The sequence below is a fragment of the Tyto alba genome, unplaced genomic scaffold, assembly GCF_018691265.1.
Source record: "Tyto alba isolate M040663 unplaced genomic scaffold, T.alba_DEE_v4.0 Super-Scaffold_16, whole genome shotgun sequence".
Classification (NCBI taxonomy): Eukaryota; Metazoa; Chordata; class Aves; order Strigiformes; family Tytonidae; genus Tyto; species Tyto alba.
This window is the reverse complement of record NW_024881278.1, coordinates 29,202,002-29,224,199: the sequence shown is the minus strand read 5'-3', so window position 1 is coordinate 29,224,199 and position 22,198 is coordinate 29,202,002. Positions and strand designations below refer to the sequence as shown.

Sequence of the window (22,198 nt, the reverse complement as noted above, 5' to 3'; positions counted from 1 at the left end):
GGCATTTAAATGGACAGCTGGTTTTTTTGTTGTTGCTGTCCCTTGCTCTGGAGCTGTTCCTGCCATTTGGGCTGGTGGCAGGTCCACGTGGGGGGGAGCTGAGCAGTCCAGGCTCCTCTGGGAGAGAGGGCTGAGCGGTGCCTCGAAGCGGGAAGGATCCCAAGGAGGGTAAGAGTGACCAGGGTCCCCTCCAGTGCTTCCCCCCCCCCCCCCCCCCCCCCCAAGCAGCCCCCCTCGCTGCTGCCAGAGCGGAGCGGACTCCCCGAAAACCGCGCTCGGGGTCGGAAGGTCCGAAACGCGAGGAGCAATCCCCCACTACCACCACCTCACCCCGCTCCTCCGAGGCGCCTCGGAGGGGGCGGGAAAGGGGGACGAGGGAGGGCGGCGGGACCTGACGGTGCCCCCCGCAGCCCCCGGGAGGGGGTGGGGGGGGGCCAGCATGCCCGCCCCGCCGCTGGCCGCCCCGCTGCTGCGCTCGCTGCTCGCCCGCCTGCTGCCGCTGGCTCGCCAGCGCGTCCTGCCGCCGCTCCGCCGCCTGGGCCGCCGGCTGCGCTCCCGGGAGAGCCGCCAGGCCCTGCTCACCTGCCTGCTCTGCCTCCTCAACCTGCGCAAGAAGGCGGACGACTGAAGCCGGGCGGGGTGGAAAGGCAGCGGCAGGGCGAGGAGCGCCTGGTCCTCCCCCGCCTCCCCCCCCTTCGCCCGCCGCGGGAGGAGGGACCCGGGCTGGGGACGCGCCCCGGCGGGGGCGGAGGGTCCGCCCCAGGCAGCCGAGACCGGCCGGCCCCCCCCCCGCCCGCCCGCCTTCCCCGCTCCGGCCATGGGAGCCGGGCCGCCCCCCACGCCGCTGCCCCACGCCGCGGGGCCGCCCCGCTGAGCTCCCCCGCGGGAAGGGGCGGCCCCGCCGCCGCTCGCCTCGGGGAAGGAGCCGGCGCCGCCCGGGCGGGCTCCATCACCGGCGCTGCCGGGCGGCGTGGGGGCTCCGCGCTGCCGTTTCGCCCCACGGTGCCCGGGGCCGGGCCCCCTCCGGCCGCCCCGCTCCCCGCCGGCGGCGGCGGGGATGTCGGGCAGCACGGCGAGGAAGGTGCAGCCCTTCACCATCAGCACCAAGCTTTCGCTGCCTAAGTGTGCCGCCGACTTCTCCGGGGACTCCTGCCCCGGCATCGCCCTCGCCTCCGCTCTGGACAACCACCGCGGTCTCCGCCGCAGCCTCAACGAGCGCATCTCCCTCTACCTGGCCCAAACCCGGGCCAGCCCCGCCGCCCCCTCCGGCCAGCCCCGCGGCCCCAGCCCCGGTGAGGAAGGGGGGACCGACGAGGAGCAGCTGAACCGCAACTCCCTCGCCCGCTCCATCAAGAAGATCACGCTGTCTAACTGGCACGGGGAGGCCGGCGCGGGGGACGCAGGGGGACCCGGGGACCCCGCCCGGACAGGCGGCGAGAGGAACCACAACAATAACAACAGCAGGCCGGGGAAAGCTCAGTTCAAGGTAAGCGCTCCCCGTACCCTGCGCCCCTGCTCTCTCCCCACCTTCCCTGCGGTTCCCCGTGCTGGGTTGCCGGGGGACGGGTGGGTCCCGGGGGGGCTGCGCCCTGGCAGGGGGATCCCTGCCGCCTTCTCCCCGCGTCCTTCGGGCAGCACTCGCTCCTGAGGTGGTTACTTTTCCTCCTGCGTCTCTGCCATGCGCTTCTCGGCACCGTCAGGCTGGAGGGGCAGGAGGTCTTTGCGGGCGAGCTGGAGATGAGCTTTCGCTAAGGCTAAGATGACCCAGAAAAGCTCTGCCCCAGAGCCCGAGCTGGGGAGAGCTCAGCTCTCGGGATGCCTGTGATGATGCGGTTGTGTGCGGGGAGCTGGGAACTCGCTCTCCAGTTTACTGGAGGGGAAACCGAGGCTGGGAGAAGGGAAGTGACTCATGAAGGGCCACACAGCCATGCAGAGCCAGGACAAGGCTAGGAGCAGGACCCAGGGCCCCCAGCACCCCGCCCTCCGAGTCTGAGTGCTAGCAGGCATGGAGGTCCAAATCTGCCAGTGCCGAAACCTGGGAGACCCCCTGCGTGGCTGGGATGGGGCGGAAGGCAGCTCGGAGACCTCGCCGTTGCCAGCGAGAGCGGGCAGGAACTCCTTGGGGTTTAACCCTGACCCGCAACAGCTGGTTTCCCAGCGGGAAAGCGCGAGGGAGAGCCGCCCAGCCCACTGCCAAAACCCCTGTCTTCATTGCCAATAAAGGCCAGGCACGGCCTCGCAAGAGCTGCCGCTTCCTCCGGCACGCAGGCGGCTCCTCGCTGGGCGGCCAGAGTCTGCGCAGCCCAAGGGGCATCAGCACGAGGGCTCCCCCCTTTCATATAAGGTAGGGACACATGCTCGGCACGGTGGGGTGGCGCGGGACTCTCTGGAAGCTGCCAGGATCGGCCCCTCCTGCCTGTCTGACCTTAGGGGGGGAGCTTGGGGGGGGGGGGGGGGGAGTGGAGCTGAAAGCGGGGGGGGGCAGGCTGCAAGATGGAGCTTTGGGAGGGAGAGCCAGGGCACAGGGGTAAGCGTGTGTTGAGTGGGATGGCAGCCGGAGGAGGGAAGGGAACGCTGTCCCCCCGGTCAGGGCACAGTAGGGCTTTCCCAAGCGTGGCCTCTGGTTCTGCCCCTCGCTCCTGCCCTGTAGGAATGGGGGACTCCTCCGGGATGAGCACAGCGCAGCCCGGGAGGGCCTGGACCCGCTCCTCTTGCTCATGGGAAGTCACTGGCACCTACTCTTCTGCAGGAACGTGGCGAGCATGTGTGCTGCGTTAATTTTGCTTTTAACAAGGGAAGGAAGCGTTCGCAGAGGGGGCAGCTGAGGCCGCTGCTCTCGTTTCACGTGTGGCTTTGCTCGTGTTGTGAAGCCTGGGGTCCTGCTGGGGAGCAGTTAGCACGGCACCTCACGGATGGCGAGAAAGGCACAGCTCCTCTCCCCAGCCATCAGACGCTGTGAGAGTTTGTTGTTTTGCCCAAGCAAGGACCCGGTTCTGGCCGGAGGGACTGGGGAGGGGGGGCAGTCCCGGTGGAGCAGCTCTGCGGGAAGGATGAAGTCATTCTTGTGCCGGCAGCCCTGTTTTCCTGCGGCTGACAGATCATGAGATGAGGAGTTTAAATAAAGCTCCCGTGTCACCTGCAGGCTTGTCTCCCACGGCTGAGCCCTTGGGGGGGGGGGGGGGGGGGGGGGGCGGCTTGCAGGCTGCAACCAGTGTGTGACGCTGCTGCCTAAAAGAGGGGCTTCCTAAGGCCTTATGCACCATAAGCACTTCACATTTAGCTCCCCGCCGTTCCCTAAATGGGCATCCAAAGCTCTTGGCCCCGCAGTCGGGCAGGGGGGGACCTTCTCCTTCTGCTACCCACCTGACAGACGCACCGAGCTCTCGCTGCGTCTGCCGGGCCGTGACTCAGCCTCGCTCCCTGCCCACTCTTCCTGCTCAGGGTGGGATGCCGTGGTGTGGTATGGTGGTCTGCCCTCTGCAGCTACCAGCCGGGCTTTGCAGGCCCCTGGAAAGATCTGGTGGTGGTGGTCTCCCAGGTATTATAGGGTTGTCGAGCTGTTTGTAGGGCTCCTGGTGGCAGCAGCTCTAGTGCTGGGGGCTGCCGTCCACGTGGGGATCCTTCTGCAGCCCTGCAGAGTCAGTAGGAAGACACTTTCTGTGCAGGGAGGGAGGCCTGCTTTGCCTGGGTTGGTTCCCCCCTGGATACTGTTCCCAGCCTGGAGTGATCCAAGTGGTGGTGGGCTGGGTCCGGCCCTGGTTGATCCACCACCCTGTTTGTTGCGGTCTCAGAGGGGTGGGCGTCAGGGCAGCACACGTTGCCCACCACGTCGTGTTGCTCCCTGCTCACTCGGACGGCTGTTACGGAGACAGCCAGGTGGCCCCGGGGAGGGCGTCGAAGGAGGTCCCAGAATTGGCCAGCTCTATCCAACAGCCCAAGAAAAGATACAGCTGTAGAGGATGAGAGTGATTGCCCTTGTGCACGATCCAAGCAATCCCACGCACCTCTCCTCCTGGGGCTGGGCTCCATTAAGGATAAGGTAACATGGAGTTCATTCTGGACCTCCTCTCTGTGCCTGGCTGCAGCTCCTGGACTTCCTTCCTCCTGCCTCTCCTGCTCCCGCCCTCCCATCTGCAGGAGCCCTTTCCTGCAAACCAGCCACCCCCTTAACTCTTGCCTCCCGGCCAGGCCAAGGTCAGGGATCGGCAGCTAAGGGGATTCAGATTCGTGCCAGTGGAATTAACATCCTTCTGTGCCTCTGCCCTGCTCTCCTGGAGGAGGGCAGGGGGAGGTCTGACTCTGAGCATCCTTAGATGACCAGGGTTCAGTGGTGATCACTGAGTGGGTTTCTGCTGGCTTTGCAGTCAATTCAAAGGGAAAAAGAGGGGAGGGGCGAACTAAAACGGAGAAGGCGCCGAGCAAAGCAAGCTTAGGAGCTCTTGCCACTTGCTGAATGAGTGGCAGGAGCTGCAGATGCTGCCCGGAGGGGCCTGGCCTGGATGTGTAAGGAGGGATGGGCAAGAGCCCGGCCAAGCACTGTCTGGGTACTGCTGGCAGCCTCCTCCGGCCCAGGGCAGGGCGAGGTGGGTGCACACTCCTCTATCCCCTTGGCTGTTGGGATGGTTGAGGGCTTCCAGGCTGACGGCTGTGTCTTCCCATCTCTAGGTCTTCCTCAGGAAGGACGTGGATGCGGAGGACGAGCAGCAGGAGGCCGGGAGTCCCCGGGCCGATGGTTTCTGCTCCCCGGTGGACAGAGGTTCCCCCTTCTATGCAGTAGGTTCCCCTGCCCTCGCTGTTTAGGAGGGTCTGACCCAGGGGTGCAGCTTGGGGCTGAGCAAGTGAGGGTGGCCACTGGTGGTGTGCCCAGGCGCAGATGGAGCCTCATCGCTTTAAATGAGTAAGGGGACGAGCTGGGCGTGATGGGGCGAGGGGTCAGCCCCCAGAGGTTTTAGCACTTCCAAGGGAGCCGGATTATGGATTCCTCCAGCCCTAGCTCTGTCAAGAGACTGAAGATACCAGAGTTGCAGAAGGGCCTGAGAATTTGTGTTGCTATTTAAAAAAAAAAAAAAAAAAAGGAATGAAAAAAAAAAAAAAAAAAGGCAGGATTTCTGTAGTTCTTGTGGTTAGGCAGAAAGGCTTTGAAAAGCGTCTCCCATGCCGTCAGCAGGGCAGCACATGCCAGAGTGCTTAGAGAGCCTGAAACTGTTACCCCAACCCCGCTGCTTCACAGTCTCCCAGGAGATTTCATCCTCGGCTGGCTTGAGGATGGCTGGGACCCGGCGGGGCAGCTCACACCCAGCCCTGCTGGGGAGGGAGAGCTGCCCCGGGCCTAATTTCTGCCTAGTGGGAGGAGGCAGTGAGCCCTGCGGCTTCAGGTTTCTCCTGAAGACACTCAGTCTCCTGTTTGACACCAGTTAGTGTGCGGTCAGATCCCTGTCCCCGGGCAGCGGGGTGGGAAGCGAGTGCCCGGGTGGCTGTGCCGTCCCCTGGGCTTCCTGCAGCTGGGCCCGGGGCTGAGCTTGGAGGGGGGGCCAGCGCTTTCGCTGGCTGACCTTTGCCGTCACCCCCGGCAGAGCTGGAACCCTGACAGAGGGTTTCGTCAGCACCAGCCGCCCGCGAGGTCCCCACGAGTCCTGGGGGAGATGCTGTGCTTTCTGCCCCTCACCGCCGCTCGCTTGAGATGGGGGTCTCTGGGTGCCCCTGAAGGAGTGGAAGGCTGAGCTTACCAGGGACCTGCCCCATGGCCACCCCAATTTGTCCCCCGGGGTGACAACGAATGGATGCCGCAGATGCGAGTGCTCCTCTCGGGGGTGTGCAGCCTCAGGCTGGAGGGGCAGCGAGCGCCGCATCTGCCTCCAAAGTGGGGCACAGGGACCAGCCCCTGTGCTGGGTGCCATCCCTCCAGCCTGGAGTGACCCAGGGCTGAGGGACAGCCTGGCAACTCCCTGCCAGGGCTTCAAAAGCCACTGGCATGGCCTTGGAAGAGGGGAGCTGTGCCTCGGGGTGCTGGGAGAGAGCCCCAAATATTGTCAGGGAAGGAGTGGGATCGGAGATGAGGGACTCTGGCATACTTTATTTTGGTTTCCGAAATGCTCCTGGGAGGTGATGGGAAGGGCTCCCCGGGGTGGCACGCTGACCCCCCCACCTCTGCCTGTCCCAGCTGGCAGGACCCCCAGCATCGTCACCCCGGAAAGAGAGTCCCAAGGGCAAGGATCCCCCCGCAGCACCAAGATGCAGTGGGCGAAGCAGCACGAGAACAACCCCCCTCCTCGACCCAAGCCCTCTGGTAGCCCAGTTCAACCGGGAGATGCTGCAGGTGAGGCCGGCCGGGGCGCCTGCCCAAGGGGCTGTGTGGGGAGCGGGGCGGGGGGGGCCCACCGGCAGCCTTTCATGTGAGCTGTGGGGTGGGGTGCGCAGCGGGGAGGGCTGAACTCCCGGCCCCGAGCGAAGCCGTGGTTGTGGCATGAGATCATCTTTGGCCGCTTCTCCCTGGCTGTCGGCCCTGGGGAGAGGGGGTCAGCCCGCACCAGGGCCCTGCTTCCTCCCCACGTGCGCATGCTCCTCCCGTCTCCCGTCCTCCTCCTCCTCCCACTCCTGTCCCTCCCCAGTGGCGTGGGAATGGGGATGATGCGGGGGGGGGGCTCTGCTTTCACGTCATGCTCGGGCGCTTGCACCAGGGAGCAGGGTGCAAGGAGAAGGCATGCTTTTTGTGGGGATGTCCCACACAGAGATCCCCAGTCTAGCCTGCCCAGTGCAGCCTCAGATTCTCCTGCTGGGATGGGGTGAAGAAACAAGATGCCGCTCGCCTTCCCACCCTCCTCGCCACCAATGCCATCCTGAACCCCTTTGCGGGTCCGCTGGCGCTCAGAGCAAATGGGTTGTCAGCCAAAAGGGTGCCCTCTGGTCCCTGTCATGGCTTCGGGGAGGGGTAGTTTGGGCTTGGGTCCCTGGAGCTGCATCCTTGGGGCTCTGGCGGAGGCACCCAGCCACGTGGTTTTTCTTGCATTGCAGGCGGAGGGCTGGGTGCGAGGCAAGCTGCGGGACCTGAAGGACGGCTGCGACCTCCAAGACTGGGAGGAGGTGGCTCAGACCCTGCAGCGGGACATGAAGGATTTCGAGAACACGCTGATAAAGCTCAACCAGGTGAAGCCGGGTGCCGGCGCAGCTCCTGTTTTCTGTGGCACCCTGTTTCCCCAGGCTCTCCGCAGTGGAGGGTCCCTGGGTGGCCCTGACGCTGAGTGGGTCCCTTGGCCCCACAGATGGGCGAGCAGCTGATGTGGCGGGCGAGCCCCAGTGCTGAGGTGGTGCGGAGGCAGCTGATGGCCCTGCGGGACCAGTGGCAGCTCCTGAAGCAGACGGCTGCCAGCCAAAGCAAAGCCCTGGGGGGGCTGCGGAGCCTGCAGGACTTCAACAGGAAAGCCGAGCGGCTGGAGGCGTGGATCAGGCACAAGGTTTGGGGTGCGGGGAGTGTGGTCTGGGGAGGGGGGGATAGCCTGGCTGTCCCCCTGCCTTCTCACACCCTCCCCTGGCCCAGGAGGAGAAGCCCTCCCTGGCAGCCCTCCTGCAGGAAAGCCCGGACAAGATCCAGCTCACCCGCCGCATCCTTGACTTGAAGCAGGTGAGAGGCTGCTGGGGGGCTGCCGACGTGCCGGGGACCCCAAACCTCACGAGGCTGGGGCATGGCGCAGGTCCCTGAGGGGGGGGATGTTGATGTCTGTCTCTCTGCTCGGGCCAGGAGGAGCAGCAATTCCAGAGTCTGCACAAGGAGCTGAACAGCCTGGCCCAGAAGCTGGAGAAGCAAGGCAAAAGTGAGAGCAGGAGCATCTCAGCCCGGCGCAAGCACCTCAACAAAACGTGAGCGGAGGACATGCGGGCTGAACAGGGGCAAGCTGGGCTCAGGGAGCTGATGGGCTGGGAAGCAGGACCCCCCGAACATCCCACCTGCCTCCCCTTGCCCCAGCTCTGCACAGCTCCCCACGGCGGGCACGGGCTGCCCTTCATCTCTCCCCTTCCACCCACACAGGTGGCTGCGGCTGCAGGGGACCCTGAAGGAGCACCACGAGGCTCTGCAGCTGGCCCTGGAGGTGGCCGCCTTCCTCCAGCAAGCAGATACCCTGCTGGGGGCCATCCACGCCAAGGTACCTGCTCTGGAGCCAGGGTCAGCCTGCTGCGAGGCTGTTGCGTGGCCAGAGTGAACCTGGGCGGGCAGCACTCTGCTCTCATCCCCTGCGTGGGGGCTGCTGTGGCCCCAGCCCCCTCAGCGTGGGGCTCGGGGAGAGGGCTGGGGGATGGAGACTGGTGTAAGAAGGGGAACCAGAGTGGCAAGCGCAGCTTTGCAGCGTCCCTTTCCGCTGGAGCTGAGAGAGGGGCCCTGTCCTCCTCCTGCTGCTGACTGCAGCTTCTGCTTACAGCAGAGGAGCCTCTGCGGTGTGGGGAAGCCAGGGGAGGGCGAGCCGTGCCGGGATCGGGATGTGAGGGACATAGCCAGCCAGGTGATGGTAAGTGCAAGGCTCTGCCTTGTCCTCTGAACCCTGGGGAGCATCCCGATGGCGGGGGGGATGTGTGTCTGCCCGGATCACCACCAGCACCAGCAGGGATGAGGATTTGGTGGGCACTCCACAGCCACGTGGGGTGGTCGGGGCTGTGTGATGGACGGGGGAACCTCCCCGGGGGTAGCAGGGGATCGAGCTTGGCACTTGCCACCTCTTCTGCCCGAGCCGGGCTGGTGCTGGGTGGCCATCGTGCACTCGCACCATGGCCACAGTGGCTCATCCCTCGCCAGCTCTGCCATCGCTCCTTGGCTGCTCTCTCTCCTCCAGATGCTGGATGTGACTGTGTCCCAGCTCCTCAGCCTGCAGCCCAGCCTGGCAGCCCGAGTCACCCCCAAGCACCGAGATGTCAAGGAGAGCTGGGCACAGCTCCAGCAGGCACTGAGGTAGGGCAGAGCCCGGTGGGAGCCCCAGGGCCTGAACCCTGACCCCCCAGAGGCTTGGGGAGAGACCTGGGTTAGTCCCTGGCAGGCTCTCTGGGGCACCAGCTCCACTTAAAGTTGCTCTTTTCTCCATCCTCTGTGCCCCTGGGCCTCCCTTGTGCCCCTTCCCCAGGACTGAGAAGGCTCCGGCGCTGGCAAGCGGTTCCCCAGGGGGTGAAGCTGTGGCTCCAAGTGCAGAGCCCCAAGGAGATGATAACAGCCATGGGGCTGTGGGGAAGGAAGCAAAAGACAAATGGACAAGAGGCCCCGGGAACACGGTGAGCACTGCCTTCCTCCAGGCATCTCCAGCACCTCCACCTCGGGAAGACAGGGGAGCTTGTGGGAAAGGAGTTTGGGAGTTGGGCAAAGCCTGAGCTGAGCACATCTGCGACCTGGCCCCGCTGTTACAGGAGGTGATAAGTGCCAGGCCCAGAGCAAAGCGATGCACGCTTTGGGCTGGCAAAGGAAGAACGGGAGCCTTTGTGCCATAGGTGCTGAAGGACGTGCCAGGGAAGATGGCAGAGCACGGGAGAGGGGAGGAGAGCAGCCCTGGCTCCCCAGCGGCAGGGCAGCCCCCTCATGGCAGGGACAGCAAAAGGTACCGGCTCATGGGGGTGGCTGTGGGGAGTGGGATGGAGTTAGAGGGGATGGGGGTTCCCTGTGCAAAGGGGGATCTTGCAGTCCTGACTTCCCCCCTCTCTGCAGGAAGAGGAGAGAGACAGAGGCTGAGTGGGGGACGCGGCAGCCGGAGGCCCAGGTGCAGGACGCCTGCCAGGCAGCGAACGCAGTAATGTCTCCCCGAGAGCCCCCTTTGCTCCCAGCCCAGCCAGTGTTGAGGGGAACACCGTCCCCGAGTCCCTCCCGCTGCTCATGGGCATACACACACACACGTGCAGTCCCCGGTCTGGGCACTAACGCATCACGTTTCCCTGCTCCTTGGCAGACTGTGTCCCCGCACAAGGAGAGCACGGGTCCCAGAGTACCCCCGTGTCCCATGGGGGACATGGAGAGCCTGGAGGCAGCGCGGGTGCAGCAGGAGCCCCTGGACCCCAGCTCCAGGGCTATGCTTCTGGTGAGCCCCCTTGGGTGTGTGTGTGTGTGTGGGGGGGTACAGCAGGTATGGGCCTATCCTAACCACCCCCCCTTCCTCCCAGGAGGGGCCGGCGCCAGGGGGGCCCCCGGGGAGCCCGCAGGTGGAGACCATGCTGCGGGAGCTGGGAGAGCTGTGGGAGGACCTGCAGAGGAAGCACCAGGAGAACGGCGCCGTGCTGCGGGAAATCGATAAGGTACCTGGAGGCAGGGCTGGGGGGGGGGGGGTGGGCACAGGGGTATGCCCCGACCCCAGCAGCTTGCTGGGGATCAGCGAGCGAGGCCGGTGCCGGCGGGGACGGGAGCTGCAGCATCGGCACTGACATCTCTGGCTGTGGCCTCGCATCCCGCACGCCGCTCCAACCGCGCTGCCCGAGCAGCCGGCGCCCCGGGGTGCTCGCAGCGCGGCTCCTGCTTCCCCTGGGTGGCTCAGAGCCAGGCTGATGGGCTCCCCGCTCTCCCCGCAGGCGCTGAGGCTGGTGGGGGAGTTGGACCGGGCCGAGAGGTGGCTGCAAGCTGTGGCCGGGTCGCTCTCGGAGCCAGCCACCATGAGAAGCCCGGTGGAGCTGCGCCGGGATCTGGAGGAGATGGGCCAGCTGGAGAGGCAACTGCTGCTCTGCGGCCTCAAGCTCCAGGCGCTGCGGGAGGAGGCGGCAAGCGAGCCGCCCGCCGAGCACGAGGGAGCGAGGAAGATGCAGAGGAAGGTGGAGATGGTGGAGGAGAAGTGAGTCCTGGGGGAAGGTTCCTCCTCTTTGGTCCCTGGGATGGTCAAGGAGGAGGAAGCTCACCCCGGGGAGGTGCAGGGAGGGGGATGCTCACCCCGGGGAGGTGCAGGGAGGGGGATGCTCACCCCAAGGAGGTGCAGGGAGGGGGATGCTCACCCCGGGGAGGTGCAGGGAGGGGGATGCTCACCCCGGGGAGGTGCAGGGAGGGGGATGCTCACCCCGGGGAGGTGCAGGGAGGGGGATGCTCACCCCGGGGAGGTGCAGGGAGGGGGATGCTCACCCCGGGGAGGTGCAGGGAGGGGGATGCTCACCCCGGGGAGGTGCAGGGAGGGGGATGCTCACCCCGGGGAGGTGCAGGGAGGGGGATGCTCACCCCGGGGAGGTGCAGGGAGGGGGATGCTCACCCCGGGGAGGTGCAGGGAGGGGGATGCTCACCCCGGGGAGGTGCAGGGAGGGGGATGCTCACCCCGGGGAGGTGCAGGGAGGGGGATGCTCACCCCGGGGAGGTGCAGGGAGGGGGATGCTCACCCCGGGGAGGTGCAGGGAGGGGGATGCTCACCCCGGGGAGGTGCAGGGAGGGGGATGCTCACCCCGGGGAGGTGCAGGGAGGGGGATGCTCACCCCAAGGAGGTGCAGGGAGGGGGATGCTCACCCCGGGGAGGTGCAGGGAGGGGGATGCTCACCCCAAGGAGGTGCAGGGAGGGGGATGCTCAACCCGGGGAGGTGCAGGGAAGGGGATGCTCACCCCGGGGAGGTGCAGGGAGGGGGATGCTCACCCCGGGGAGGTGCAGGGAGGGGGATGCTCACCCCGGGGAGGTGCAGGGAGGGGGATGCTCACCCCGGGGAGGTGCAGGGAGGGGGATGCTCACCCCGGGGAGGTGCAGGGAGGGGGATGCTCACCCCGGGGAGGTGCAGGGAGGGGGATGCTCACCCCGGGGAGGTGCAGGGAGGGGGATGCTCACCCCGGGGAGGTGCAGGGAGGGGGATGCTCACCCCGGGGAGGTGCAGGGAGGGGGATGCTCACCCCGGGGAGGTGCAGGGAGGGGGATGCTCACCCCGGGGAGGTGCAGGGAGGGGGATGCTCACCCCGGGGAGGTGCAGGGAGGGGGATGCTCACCCCGGGGAGGTGCAGGGAGGGGGATGCTCACCCCGGGGAGGTGCAGGGAGGGGGATGCTCACCCCGGGGAGGTGCAGGGAGGGGGATGCTCACCCCGGGGAGGTGCAGGGAAGGGGATGCTCACCCCGGGGAGGTGCAGGGAGGGGGATGCTCACCCCGGGGAGGTGCAGGGAGGGGGATGCTCACCCCGGGGAGGTGCAGGGAGGGGGATGCTCACCCCGGGGAGGTGCAGGGAGGGGGATGCTCACCCCGGGGAGGTGCAGGGAGGGGGATGCTCACCCCAAGGAGGTGCAGGGAGGGGGATGCTCACCCCGGGGAGGTGCAGGGAGGGGGATGCTCACCCCGGGGAGGTGCAGGGAGGGGGATGCTCACCCCGGGGAGGTGCAGGGAGGAGGATGCTCAACCCGAGGAGGTGCAGGGAGGAATATACTTGCCCCAAGGAGGTGCAGAGGATGCCAGCATCTGTGACAGGTGCCTGTCCCTGCAGGTTGGCACGCGTGCAGGCAGCCCTGCGGCGCCGGGCGGCAGACCTGCGTGATTCCCTGGTGCTGTCCGAGTTCCTGCAGGACCTGCAAGAGGAGGAGGCGCGGAGCCAGCAGGGACCTGCAGCGGTGAGCAGCAGGGCCGGGCATCCCTTGGGATCGCCAAGCACCTGGGACCAGCCCAAGTATTGGTCTGTGGCTGGCAGGGAGACCCTGTGGGTGCCCCAATCCAGCCCAGCTGCCTGGGGGGGGTCACTCCCCATCTCCCTCACACCCAGTGTTTCTGTTGGCTTCAGCCAGGGAGCGGGCATTGCGGCTCGCAGGGGTCTTTTCCCCTGCTCTCAGCCCAGGCCGGGCAGCCGCTGAGCAGCGAGGACATGAGCCACCCCTTGGGAGAGCTGCAGGAAGCCGTGGAGATGCTGAACGATGCAGTGAAGGAGCGGGAGCGGGTCATGGAGGTGGCAGCGGAGACAGAGAGACTGGAGCTCCTGGTAGGGAATGGAGTTGGGGGGGTGTGGGGATGCAGCCGGGAGGTCCACCTGCAGCTGGACGTGCCAGCTAGTTGGGACAGGGCATGTACCTTGGCTGGTCCCAGTGGGACAGAGGGGTGTTAGGACACATGGGGGCTGCTCTGTGTGAGGTTGGTATCCCTGTCCCTCCCGGGGCTGGTACTCCCTGCCATTTTGCAGGTGCGTAGCAGGGTGTCCCCCGGGCTGGGGGAACGTGGTGAGTGGTGGCAAGGGGGGGTCCTATGTCGGGGCTCATCTCCCCCAACCCCTCCTATCCAGGTGGCGGAGGTGTCCCCGCGCCTGGAGGCCCTTCGACGCAGAGCCGAGACGCTGGCCCGTGACACTGCCCAAGCAGAGAGCGGCTTCACCGCGGTGAAGAGCGAGAAGGACCTCCAGGAGCTGCAGGGCTTGCTGAGCTGGCAGCAGGAGATGGAGGTGAGACCCGGGGAGCGCCGTGGCCAGCCGTGCCCGTGGCGGGGAGGCATTCCAGCTGGCTTGGGGCCATCCCGGGGAGGCGTTGGCCGCGGTGACCCAGGTGTCGTAAGCCTTGGCGCGCCGCAGCGGGCTGGGCTGGAATTTTCCAGCAGAGCTGAGCCCTGCCCCACTCTGCTCCCCTCTGCCAGGCGAGGCGAGGGGAGAGAGCTTGCGTCAGACCCCGTGTGCCAGCGCCCGGCTGCCAGCACCTCGCTCATCCTCCCGCCAGTGGGGAGGTGACTCATGTGAGCCGATCGGGGAAACCAGGCAGCCCTCCGCTCTGCCCATCCTCCCTGCCAAGGGTGGCTCTGCCCGCTCCTTGCTGCCCCTGTGCCGGCATCCTCCCCCTCCATCCCTGCATCTCAGAACAAAAGGGAGTCCAGCCTAGGCACACAGAGGGGTTGGATGCATCCCGAACCTTTTCTGCCTTGTGATCCTTAGCGTGCGGTGTCGGAGACCCTGCAAGGGCCGCTGGAGGAGCTGGAGAGGGCAGCTGCCCGCTTGCAAGAGCTCTGCCCCGCTCGGCTGTGCCCCGTCAGCCGGGAGGTGCAGGGGACGCTGCGGGCCTGGGCAGGGCTGCGGGAGCTGCTGCGGGAGACCCGGGCCCGCGTGCAGCAGGCCGGCCGGCTGCGGCACTTCTTCAAGGATTACTTAGCCATGATGTAAGTGGCGATGAGCCGTCGGGGTTGCCTCTGCCGGCGGTTGGGTGGGAGCTGGCAAAGAGCGTGGCGTGGCCAGAGCACGGGCTGCTGGCGAGTGTGCGGGCAGCGCCAGGGCTGCAGCCCGGCAAAGATCATGGGGAGCCTGGAATGAAGGGCTGCACCCTTGGCACTTCGCCCGACACCAGCAGACTTGCTGCTACCCCAGCGAGCGGCTTCCAGCCGTCCCCCAGCATGGGAATGGCTTCCCCGGGGCCTGGAGGGCTGAGGAGGGGCTGGGTTGTTCCTCAGCCCCCTCAGCCCATCTTTCACGTGCCTACAGCTCTTGGACAGAGGACACACGGGCTCAGATTTTCTCTGAAAGCCCAAGCAGCCACGGCCTCCCAGAGACTCCGTGTGAGGAGCTGGAGAGGCGGATTGAAGGGAAGCTCAAGGAGTTCGAGACACTGGCAGCGTCAGGGCAGCAGCTGGTGTCTGAGGAGCACTACCTGAGCGCAACAGTAAGGACAGGGGAAATGGGGTTGGGGAAAGCCTCAGCACCCCCCGAAATCCTCTGGGAACAGTCCCAGGAGCGGAGAGCAAGGTGTGGGTCCAGAGCCTCAGCGAGTGGTATGGGGTTGGCCACGTGTCCCTGGGACAGCTCAGGGAAGGAAGGGGTTTCACCCAGCAGTGGATGCTGAGACCTGAGGTGATGTGACTGACTGTATCCTGCTCCCAAAAAACTCCTAATTTGCCCCATAGTGAGGTGTCCTGGTAGGGCCATTGTCCCCGGGCCGGGGGTCCTCAGAAGCCACCCAGCAGTTCTCCTCCCCTCAGATAAAGGAGCGCTTGGAGGAGCTGCAGAGCATGCTGGGCTGGGTGCTGGTGCGCTGGCGAGCACAGAGGCACCAGCGGGACCCGGGGAGCAGCAAGCAGGAGGACAGAAGGGACCTGGAGAGCCCCTTGGGAACGTCCCCCCCCGGTCAAGTGAGTACCCAGCCATGTTGAGACTATCGGGGAGCAGGACCGGCCTCAAGGCTGAGGGTTGCAGAGGCGCTGGACGGTGTGCGTGGTGCAGAAGTAGGGGGAGGGATGTGTGCTAGTACCTCTGGGACTCCCTGGGGTTCAGGCAGGGCAAAGTGAAGACTGTCCTGAGAAAGTTCCTGGCCCCAGCAGCCCTCCCTCCACGTTCCTTCTCTTACCTTGCTCCCCAGGAGCAGTGCACCCCGTGTGCTCAGCCCCGGCTGGAGAGCATCCGCAGCCCAGTGGAGTTCACACCCTGCTCCCTCCTCGAGCCCGTGCAAAGATCAGAGCCGCGGCTGCCAGCGGGAACGGCCATCTCCCCACCGGCATCGCCCCTCTCAGATGCCCCATCAGCAGTGGAGCAGAGCTGGAGGGACCCCAGCAGCTCAACACCCCACGGCGCAGGACCCCCCGAGGAGACTGTCATCTGGGATCCTGCCGAGACCTCAACGCTGCTGCTGCCGCCACGGGGCCCCGGCGGACTGGGGGGGACAGTCAACCTCATCCTCAGCATCGGCAAGAAGGGCGAGAAGAAGAGGGTGCAGGCGGTGGCTGGCAGCGAGCGGCCGGGGGAGGAGGTGCTGTGGCCGGTACGTGGGGGACGGGAGGCAGCTTCGGCAGAACCGTGGGGGAGCACCCAGTGCCTGTCCCAGGGTTGGCCACCACCGTGCAGTCAGGGCGGCTCCCCGGAGCTGTGCCCCCATGCAAACCGGGAGGCTTTGAGGGCTGCGGGGTAGCTCCTGTGCTGGGATGCCCCTCTGGCTGTTTCCAGGCAAGCTGTTGGGGCTGTGTCAGTCTCAGGAGAGGGACTTTTAGCTGTGCTGATGCCAAGCGATGCCCAAGGGCTGAGGACCAGCTTGCGCCACCCCCTTTGCCTGCACTCTCCTGCTGCGGCTCCTTGCCCACTCTGCCCTCATCTCTTTCTGTGTCTTTCTCTCCCACTGCTCAGCTCCCTGCCACTAAACCCTCAGGCTGTAAAACCTTTTGGAAGCGTTGCCAGGGGCTTTTAGGAAACACTTGGGGTAGTTTAAAGCGAAAGAGAAAGCCGCCTCGCCAGCTGGTGGAAGAGGTAATGTCCCTGGGGGAGGCTGCATGCCGGGCAGAGTGGCTGCATGGCGTGAACCCGCCTGCTACTGACCCTCCTGGCCCGTGCCGCTGTGTCCTGCCAGTGGTGATCCCTCAGAAGGGGCAAAACCCTTCCAGTGCCACGAGCTCCAGAGTATGGGTGCTGGGGCATGCAAGGAGAGGGGCTCAGGCAGGGCTGGCCACAGTTTTGACCCCCTGAGTAAGTCGTTTTGGTGGCCACAGGAGGCATGGCAAACTGGTGGCTGGTGGGAGAGCCTTCCCCCTCCATTGCTGGGAGGCAGCAGCAGTCCCCTGTGCAGCTGACTGAAGGGGGCACGGGTGGACGGGGCCATGTGAACGTGCATGTTTGATGGGGGGCTTGCTCCAGATTGCATGGCTTGTAACCCCGGGGCTGGGACCCTGGTATTTTGTCGGGGCTTGCATCCGTTTGTTGCTCCAGAGCCTGCACGAAGGAGTAAGCCTGAGGGGGAGAGGGCAGGGGGCTGGAGAGGCCAGAGAGCATCGAGGCAGGACAAGGGGCTGGGCTGCCAGGAGGGTTTTTGTAACGGGCCCCCTCCAGCCTAAAGGGGTAGAGGGACACTGCTCCAGCTCCTGCAGGCAAAGCCCTTTGCTTCCATCCTTGCATCTGTGGAAACCCCAGGAGAGGGGCTGTGCCGGGCTGGAGGATGTGTCTGCAGGGAAGGGGAAGGGGCTGTGCTCAGCCCCTGCCCTTGCATTTGCCTGCTCCGCTGCCTGGGAGCAGTCAGGGGTGGCAGGGATTGGCAGCAGTGACTGATGTCTCAGTAGCCGCCCAAAAGTGGTGGCTTGGAGGGCAGCGGTGATGGGGGAGAGCTGTCTGGCACAGGCAGCTCCCACTGCACCACACCGGGGGGTCTCCATCACGGGCAGGGGTTTTCCTGCTTGCGCTGATGTGGGAGCAGCCCTCGGGGGCGGCGGGGGGGGGGGGGGGCTCGGGTGAAGCAGCTCCCAGATCTGCATGTGCCACTGGTGAGCGTTTTCGGCTGCCTGCCCACCCCGGCTCCCTGCTTGCCCAGGCACACCGTGGAGAGGGGGCGATCGGCATGGGACGGTGGAGGCTGCAGCCACGGGGGTCACCCCTCTCCCTTCCTCTGTGTCCCCAGGCGCAGGTGGAGGCTGGGAAAACCTCCGTGGCGAAGCGGCCACCCACCCACCGCCCTCCAGCATCCAGTAGCGGGACCCTGGCCACCTCCCACACCCTACCCAAAGCCGGGGCCGGCTCCCTCTTTAACAGCCTGCAGCGGCGGGAGCGGGCTGAGCAGGCACGGCTGCTCACACTGCAGGGTATCATGGGCACCAGCTCCCTGCAGCCCGCGCCCGAGGATTCCCGCGGCCCCAGCAACAACACGTGGCCTCAGAAGTGCAGCCGGAGGAAGGGGGGGCCGGGATCAGCCGCCGCCGGAGCCCCGCTCGGGGGGCTGCTGCTCTACGTCAGGAACCCGCTGGTGCGGGACATCGATGCCGAGTGCGGGGTGGCCCCCCGGGACCCCCGCCTCGCTGCCCCGAAAACCACGTGCCCCCACCTTTCCCTGGGCTCCGTGCTCAGCCTGGACCTGCCGCGGGACGCAGGGGTCCTGGGCTGCCACCGAGGGACTGCGGCGCGGCGGGGAGAGGCGGAGGGCCAGGAGCAGAGGCAGGGCAGGGGGGTGAGGCTGCAGGAGCCCACAGGCATACATGGGGCTGGGTGGCAGGGGGAGGTAGACGTGGACGGGCACTGTCCCCAGGGGCCCAGTGAGGGGCTGGGGATGTCCCCTAAAAGCGAGCAAGGAACGTGGTTCGAGGAGGTGAGCTTCAACCCCAGCTACAGCCGGCAAAAGGCGCACCGTGCTGTGGAGGAGCGCTGGAGCCCGCGGTGCCCCGACAGCGCTGGTGAAGACCCCCCGGACATCAGGCCGAGCCGGTCGCCCCACGTTGGCGTGCTGCGCGAGAGGGTCAGCGGGGAGGTGGACAAGCTGGCTGCCCGGCTGGGCCAGGACGACAGCCCCGGCAAAGCCAGGCGTCGTGAAGCCGCTCGGCTGGAGCTCGGGCCGTCTCCTGCCCCCATCCCAAGCCGGGCAGGAGCCGCTGCCCGCACACAGTGGCCAGCCAGCAGCGGCCAGCCCCGAGGGTCCCCAGCTTCCCCCGCTGCCCCCACCCAGCTCACTGTCTTCGAGTGGGCGCTGGGGTCCCCACAACCCCCCAGCCCCGGGTCGGGCGCTGGGGAGGTTTGCCACCCTGCCCACGGGCAGTTTGAGGAAGAGGAGGAGGAGCTGCAGGCCATCTGGGACGGGGCGGGTGAGCAGCGGGCACTCAGTGTGCCGGCAGGCAGCTGCTGCCGCCGCCAGCCGGGGAGCGGGGCGGGCGACCTGCCCAGCCCCGACACCACGGCCAGCGGGCCCCTCATCCTCTCATCGGCCAACAACGTGCTAGTGGCCAAGTTCACCCTTCCCACCGCCGCCCGGCTCCTCCACAGCCCGTCTGGAGAGCAGAGCCCCGGAGCGGGGCGCAGCGGAGGTGGCAGCCCCAGCAGGCACGGGGTGTCCCCCCGCACGGAGGAGCCGGTGTCCGCAGCCCCCCTGGACGGTCCCGGTGCCTGGGATCCGCGGAGACACGGGGAAGAGGAGAGTAAGGGCAGCAAGGTGAGTGCCGTGGGCTAGGGGGGGGGGTCTCCCTCAGGTTGGGAACACCCCAGGCAGCACCTGCTCCAGCAAATATGACCTGTGTTCGGGGGCTTCCCAACTCCGGTGGCCCCACTGGTCCAGCTGGTGGGGTGGGGAAGAGCTAGGTGCTGAATTTGGGGGCCCCTGCAACATGCACTTACACCAGTAAGGCAGCGCTTCATCCCAAAAGCCTACAAACAGCCCAGACCCTGCACAGGCACAGAAAATATCTCCTGTTGTCCCAGTCCCCCGTTGGCATCGCCTGCCGGGGATGGGTGATGCACCAAATGTATGGTGGGGGCGGGGGGGGGGGGGCTGAGCTGGCACCCCCAGCCCCAGCACTGCTTCGCTCACCCCCCGTGCCCTTTTGCAGGCCCCTCCTGGTAAAACGGAGTTTCAGATGATGGAGGGGACGCTGGAAAGGAAGCACGTGTTGCAGACAGGAGGGAGGAAGGTACATGCATGGCTGCGGGGCTCCTTCGGGACTGGGGTGCTGGGACACAGCGGGAGGGGCATCGAGGTTTTGGGGCAGGAGTGGAGGCAGGGATGCTCCTGGCACAACCGCGGCAGTGCTGGGAGGGCACAGCCCACCGGGGCTGGGGTGCATTTCGAGTGACGAGGGGACTGCCGCCTTCTCCCAAACGCGTTGGCATCACAACTGTCCTCTGCTTGTGTCCCACAGGCCAACTGCCGGGCCTGGGGCATCTTCCACGCCGTGCTGATGAGGCAGACGCTGTGCTTCTACCAGGACCGCAGGGACAGCCTCAAGGTGACGTGGGGGAGAGTGGAGGGACACGGGAGTGGGCTGGCGGCCGGGGAGGGCAGAACCTGACAGCCCTGCTGTTGCTCTTGCTGTTCCCTGTGCTGCAGAGCTCCGTGGTGGCCCTTCCCCTGAACCTCTCCGGGGCAGTCTGCACCCCGGACGCCGAATACACCAAGAAGACCAACTGCTTCAGGCTTCAGTGAGTCACCCCAACCCAGGGCAGCTGGGGTCTCGTAGCCACAGCCCTCCTTAACGTGTCTCTGCTGGGACAGGCACAGACCAACACCCCCACCCCTGACCAGCTCAGCCCAGCGCTTAGATGAGGATTTTCTTTCTCACTTGCTTCCCTTCTTTCCCAGGCTGGTGGGGGCTGTGGTAACTGCACCCCATGTCCGTCTCCTTGCTGACATGTTCTCCCCCCTGCAGGCTGCGGGATGGCTCCGAGTACCTCCTGAAGGCCCCTTCCCAGCCCCTCATGAACGAATGGGTCTCCAAGCTGCAGCAAAACTCAGGTGAGCATCCTTTGCTGGCAGAGCAGGGGCCCAGCTATATGTAGTTACCATGGGTGTGCAGCCCCCACTGAGCCCTCTGACACGTGGTGGGTCAGAAGAGAAGCAGCACGGCGTTGTCTCTGATTTATACATCCTCCTAACCTGCCTCGGGGACAGCAGTTATCTGCCAGGCAGGATTTGGAGGCTTTGTTTTCACACCACATACACAGCTATAAATCAGGAATAGCACGACTGACGTCAGTGGAGCCTCAGCAGCAAAAATCCAGTGTCAGGATAATTATAATTGCACCTCAGTCTTCTTCCATCTCCTTTGTGGGCCCTGGAAACCCCTTGCCTGCCCTCCAGGCAAGGAAATCTGTAATGCTGAGGTATTCCCACATCTGGGGGGGTTCAGGCCCCACCATGAAATCCTAGGCTGTCAGGCAGGACTGAGAGCAGGCGCGACAGCAGGAGGTCGGAGGGGCCAGCCATGCAGCATGGGCACCCAGAGCTGGGGCTGGCTCTGTGGGACAATCCTGTGCACTGCCAGCACCCAGCAGGATGTTTGCTGTGCCCCCAGGTTTCCCTGAAGTGGATTACTTCCAGGCAGCGGCGCAGCGTGTCGAGGGAACCGGCGGTGCTGGGGGGTGAGTAGCTAGGAGCCGGCTAGCTGAGTCTCATTGTTACAAGTCTCCCCCATGCTTGCCGGCGTGCACTGCTCCAGCAAGGCATCGGTGGGCCAGTCTGGTTCGCTAAATCTCTGCTGCTTTCCAGTTTCAGCAAGGTCCCCAGCCCTGGGAGCTCCCACCTCCAGGGACATCATCAGGTCGCAACCACCAAGAGCCAGGAGATCGTGGTGCTACCCTGCTCAAACGCCTGGCTGCAGCGGCCTCCGGGCAGCCAGGATGGCCCAGCCGACAGGGCTGTGGCAGCAGCAGGTGACTTTCCTGCCTGGCTGGGCTCCTGCTGCCCCCCGACTCCTGTCCTCAGCCCAGGGGGGTGCAAGGGAGCTGACTGGGGGAAGCTGAAGGCTGTCGGTCAGTTTTGAATGCGGTGGTGTCCGGGTCGGGAGTCCCAGGGCCCCATGCCCAGGAATAGGGTTGGGGGAAGGACCAGTTACCTTGCTTCGCTTCTTGGGATACTGGGATAACCACATATTTCCCTGTCCTCTTTGGGGCTGACACGGGGGTGTCCTGTGGTAGCCTTGCCTTGTGACATGTCTCCATTCTGCTACAGAGGATGCTCATGGGGCTGGGCACAGGCAGTGGTCACCCAGGGGTTCCCCCGGGCTGTGGGACAACGGCTGCCAAGAAGGTGACTATGGGCTGGTGGCCAACAAGAGGAGGTCCTACTCCTTCACCTCAGGTACGGCTCTGGTTTCGCTGTCGCTGCCAGGAGGTGGCACCACTTCCCTTGTCCCCACAGACACCCGAGGGTTGGTGGGATGCTGCTCCAGCACCCACCGGGTCCCACATACCTGTGCCCTGGGCTGCAGCCTCCCACTCGGGGAGGGCTCTGGGAGGGGTGGCAGCACCTGCTGGCACCCTGCCCTCCCCCCTGACTGCTCCCTCTTGCAGCCACCTACCAGAAGATCTCTCCGGTGGCCGTGCCCAAGGAGCCGGTGGAGGGTGGGAGCAGCTACTCAGTCACGCTGTACATCGGGGAGCAAACGCCGGCCATGCCCCGGGCACGCTGCCACTCCTTTGTGGCTCGGCCGGGAAGCCCACGGGACACACCAGGAGAGAAAACCCCTGGCCCCCCTCGCCCCAAGAACAAATCCGTCTTCAAGAAGTTCTTCGGGAAGAAGGAGTGAGCCCCAGCTGAGGGAGAGAAAAGCCCTAGCCTGCCCTTTATCCTCCTCTTGGGTGCCATCCTGGCATGGTCTCTGCTCCCAGCACCAGCTCACCGCTCGTTGCCTCCCCAGGGGAGAGAGGCTGCAGCAAGAGGCTCCACTCCAGCCAGCCCCAGGGCTGCACCGCATCCTGGCCACCGCAGCCCCTGGCCTCAGCCCGGCGCTGAGCACCCCTCCTGCCGCCCGCCGGGTGCTCTTCCTGGGTGCCGCCGGCTCCCCGGGCGTCCTGGCCACATGCAGCACAAGCAGGGGTGGGGTGGGGTGGTTGTTTTTATTAAAAACCAAACAGATGCTTAGTCTGGGAGCTTCTTCCGCCAGCAG

At 65.9% G+C, this 22,198-nt stretch overlaps 1 protein-coding gene across 5 annotated transcripts; it reads left to right on the top strand.

Annotated features, from left to right (window-relative positions):
- Positions 1–520: 520 nt before the first annotated feature.
- Positions 521–22,173, top strand: LOC116962188 (spectrin beta chain, non-erythrocytic 2-like). 5 transcript variants are annotated; one of them, XM_042789810.1, is made up of 32 exons: positions 522–1,486; positions 4,666–4,773; positions 6,161–6,316; positions 7,012–7,143; positions 7,260–7,451; positions 7,535–7,618; positions 7,736–7,854; positions 8,024–8,138; positions 8,415–8,498; positions 8,820–8,935; positions 9,105–9,249; positions 9,463–9,569; positions 9,677–9,758; positions 9,915–10,043; positions 10,126–10,257; positions 10,528–10,784; positions 12,390–12,513; positions 12,681–12,875; positions 13,173–13,328; positions 13,809–14,029; positions 14,349–14,526; positions 14,843–14,992; positions 15,220–15,657; positions 17,236–18,750; positions 19,145–19,225; positions 19,454–19,540; positions 19,642–19,733; positions 19,961–20,046; positions 20,606–20,672; positions 20,800–20,963; positions 21,262–21,390; positions 21,603–22,173. In XM_042789810.1, exons 1-32 carry the CDS (start codon positions 1,058–1,060, stop codon positions 21,836–21,838), a joined length of 6,306 nt encoding a protein of 2,101 aa, XP_042645744.1. In that variant the 5' UTR covers positions 522–1,057; the 3' UTR covers positions 21,839–22,173. The 5 variants fall into 5 exon arrangements, with proteins under 5 accessions (XP_042645746.1, XP_042645744.1, XP_042645745.1 ...); XM_042789811.1 differs by having other exon boundaries at positions 8,412–8,498; positions 9,677–9,728; XM_042789809.1 differs by having other exon boundaries at positions 8,412–8,498.
- Positions 22,174–22,198: the final 25 nt, after the last annotated feature.

What these genes read in the sequence shown, in the direction of transcription:
- LOC116962188 (XM_042789809.1), top strand. Translation starts at nt 1,058, where the DNA reads ATGTCGGGCAGCACGGCGAGGAAGGTGCAGCCCTTCACCATCAGCACC. An exon ending in GAGGTTCCCCCTTCTATGCA is followed by an intron (nt 4,774 to 6,160) that starts GTAGGTTCCCCT and finishes TGCCTGTCCCAG; the next exon opens with CTGGCAGGACCCCCAGCATC. An exon ending in CAGCTTCGGCAGAACCGTGG is followed by an intron (nt 15,658 to 17,235) that starts GGGAGCACCCAG and finishes CTGTGTCCCCAG; the next exon opens with GCGCAGGTGGAGGCTGGGAA.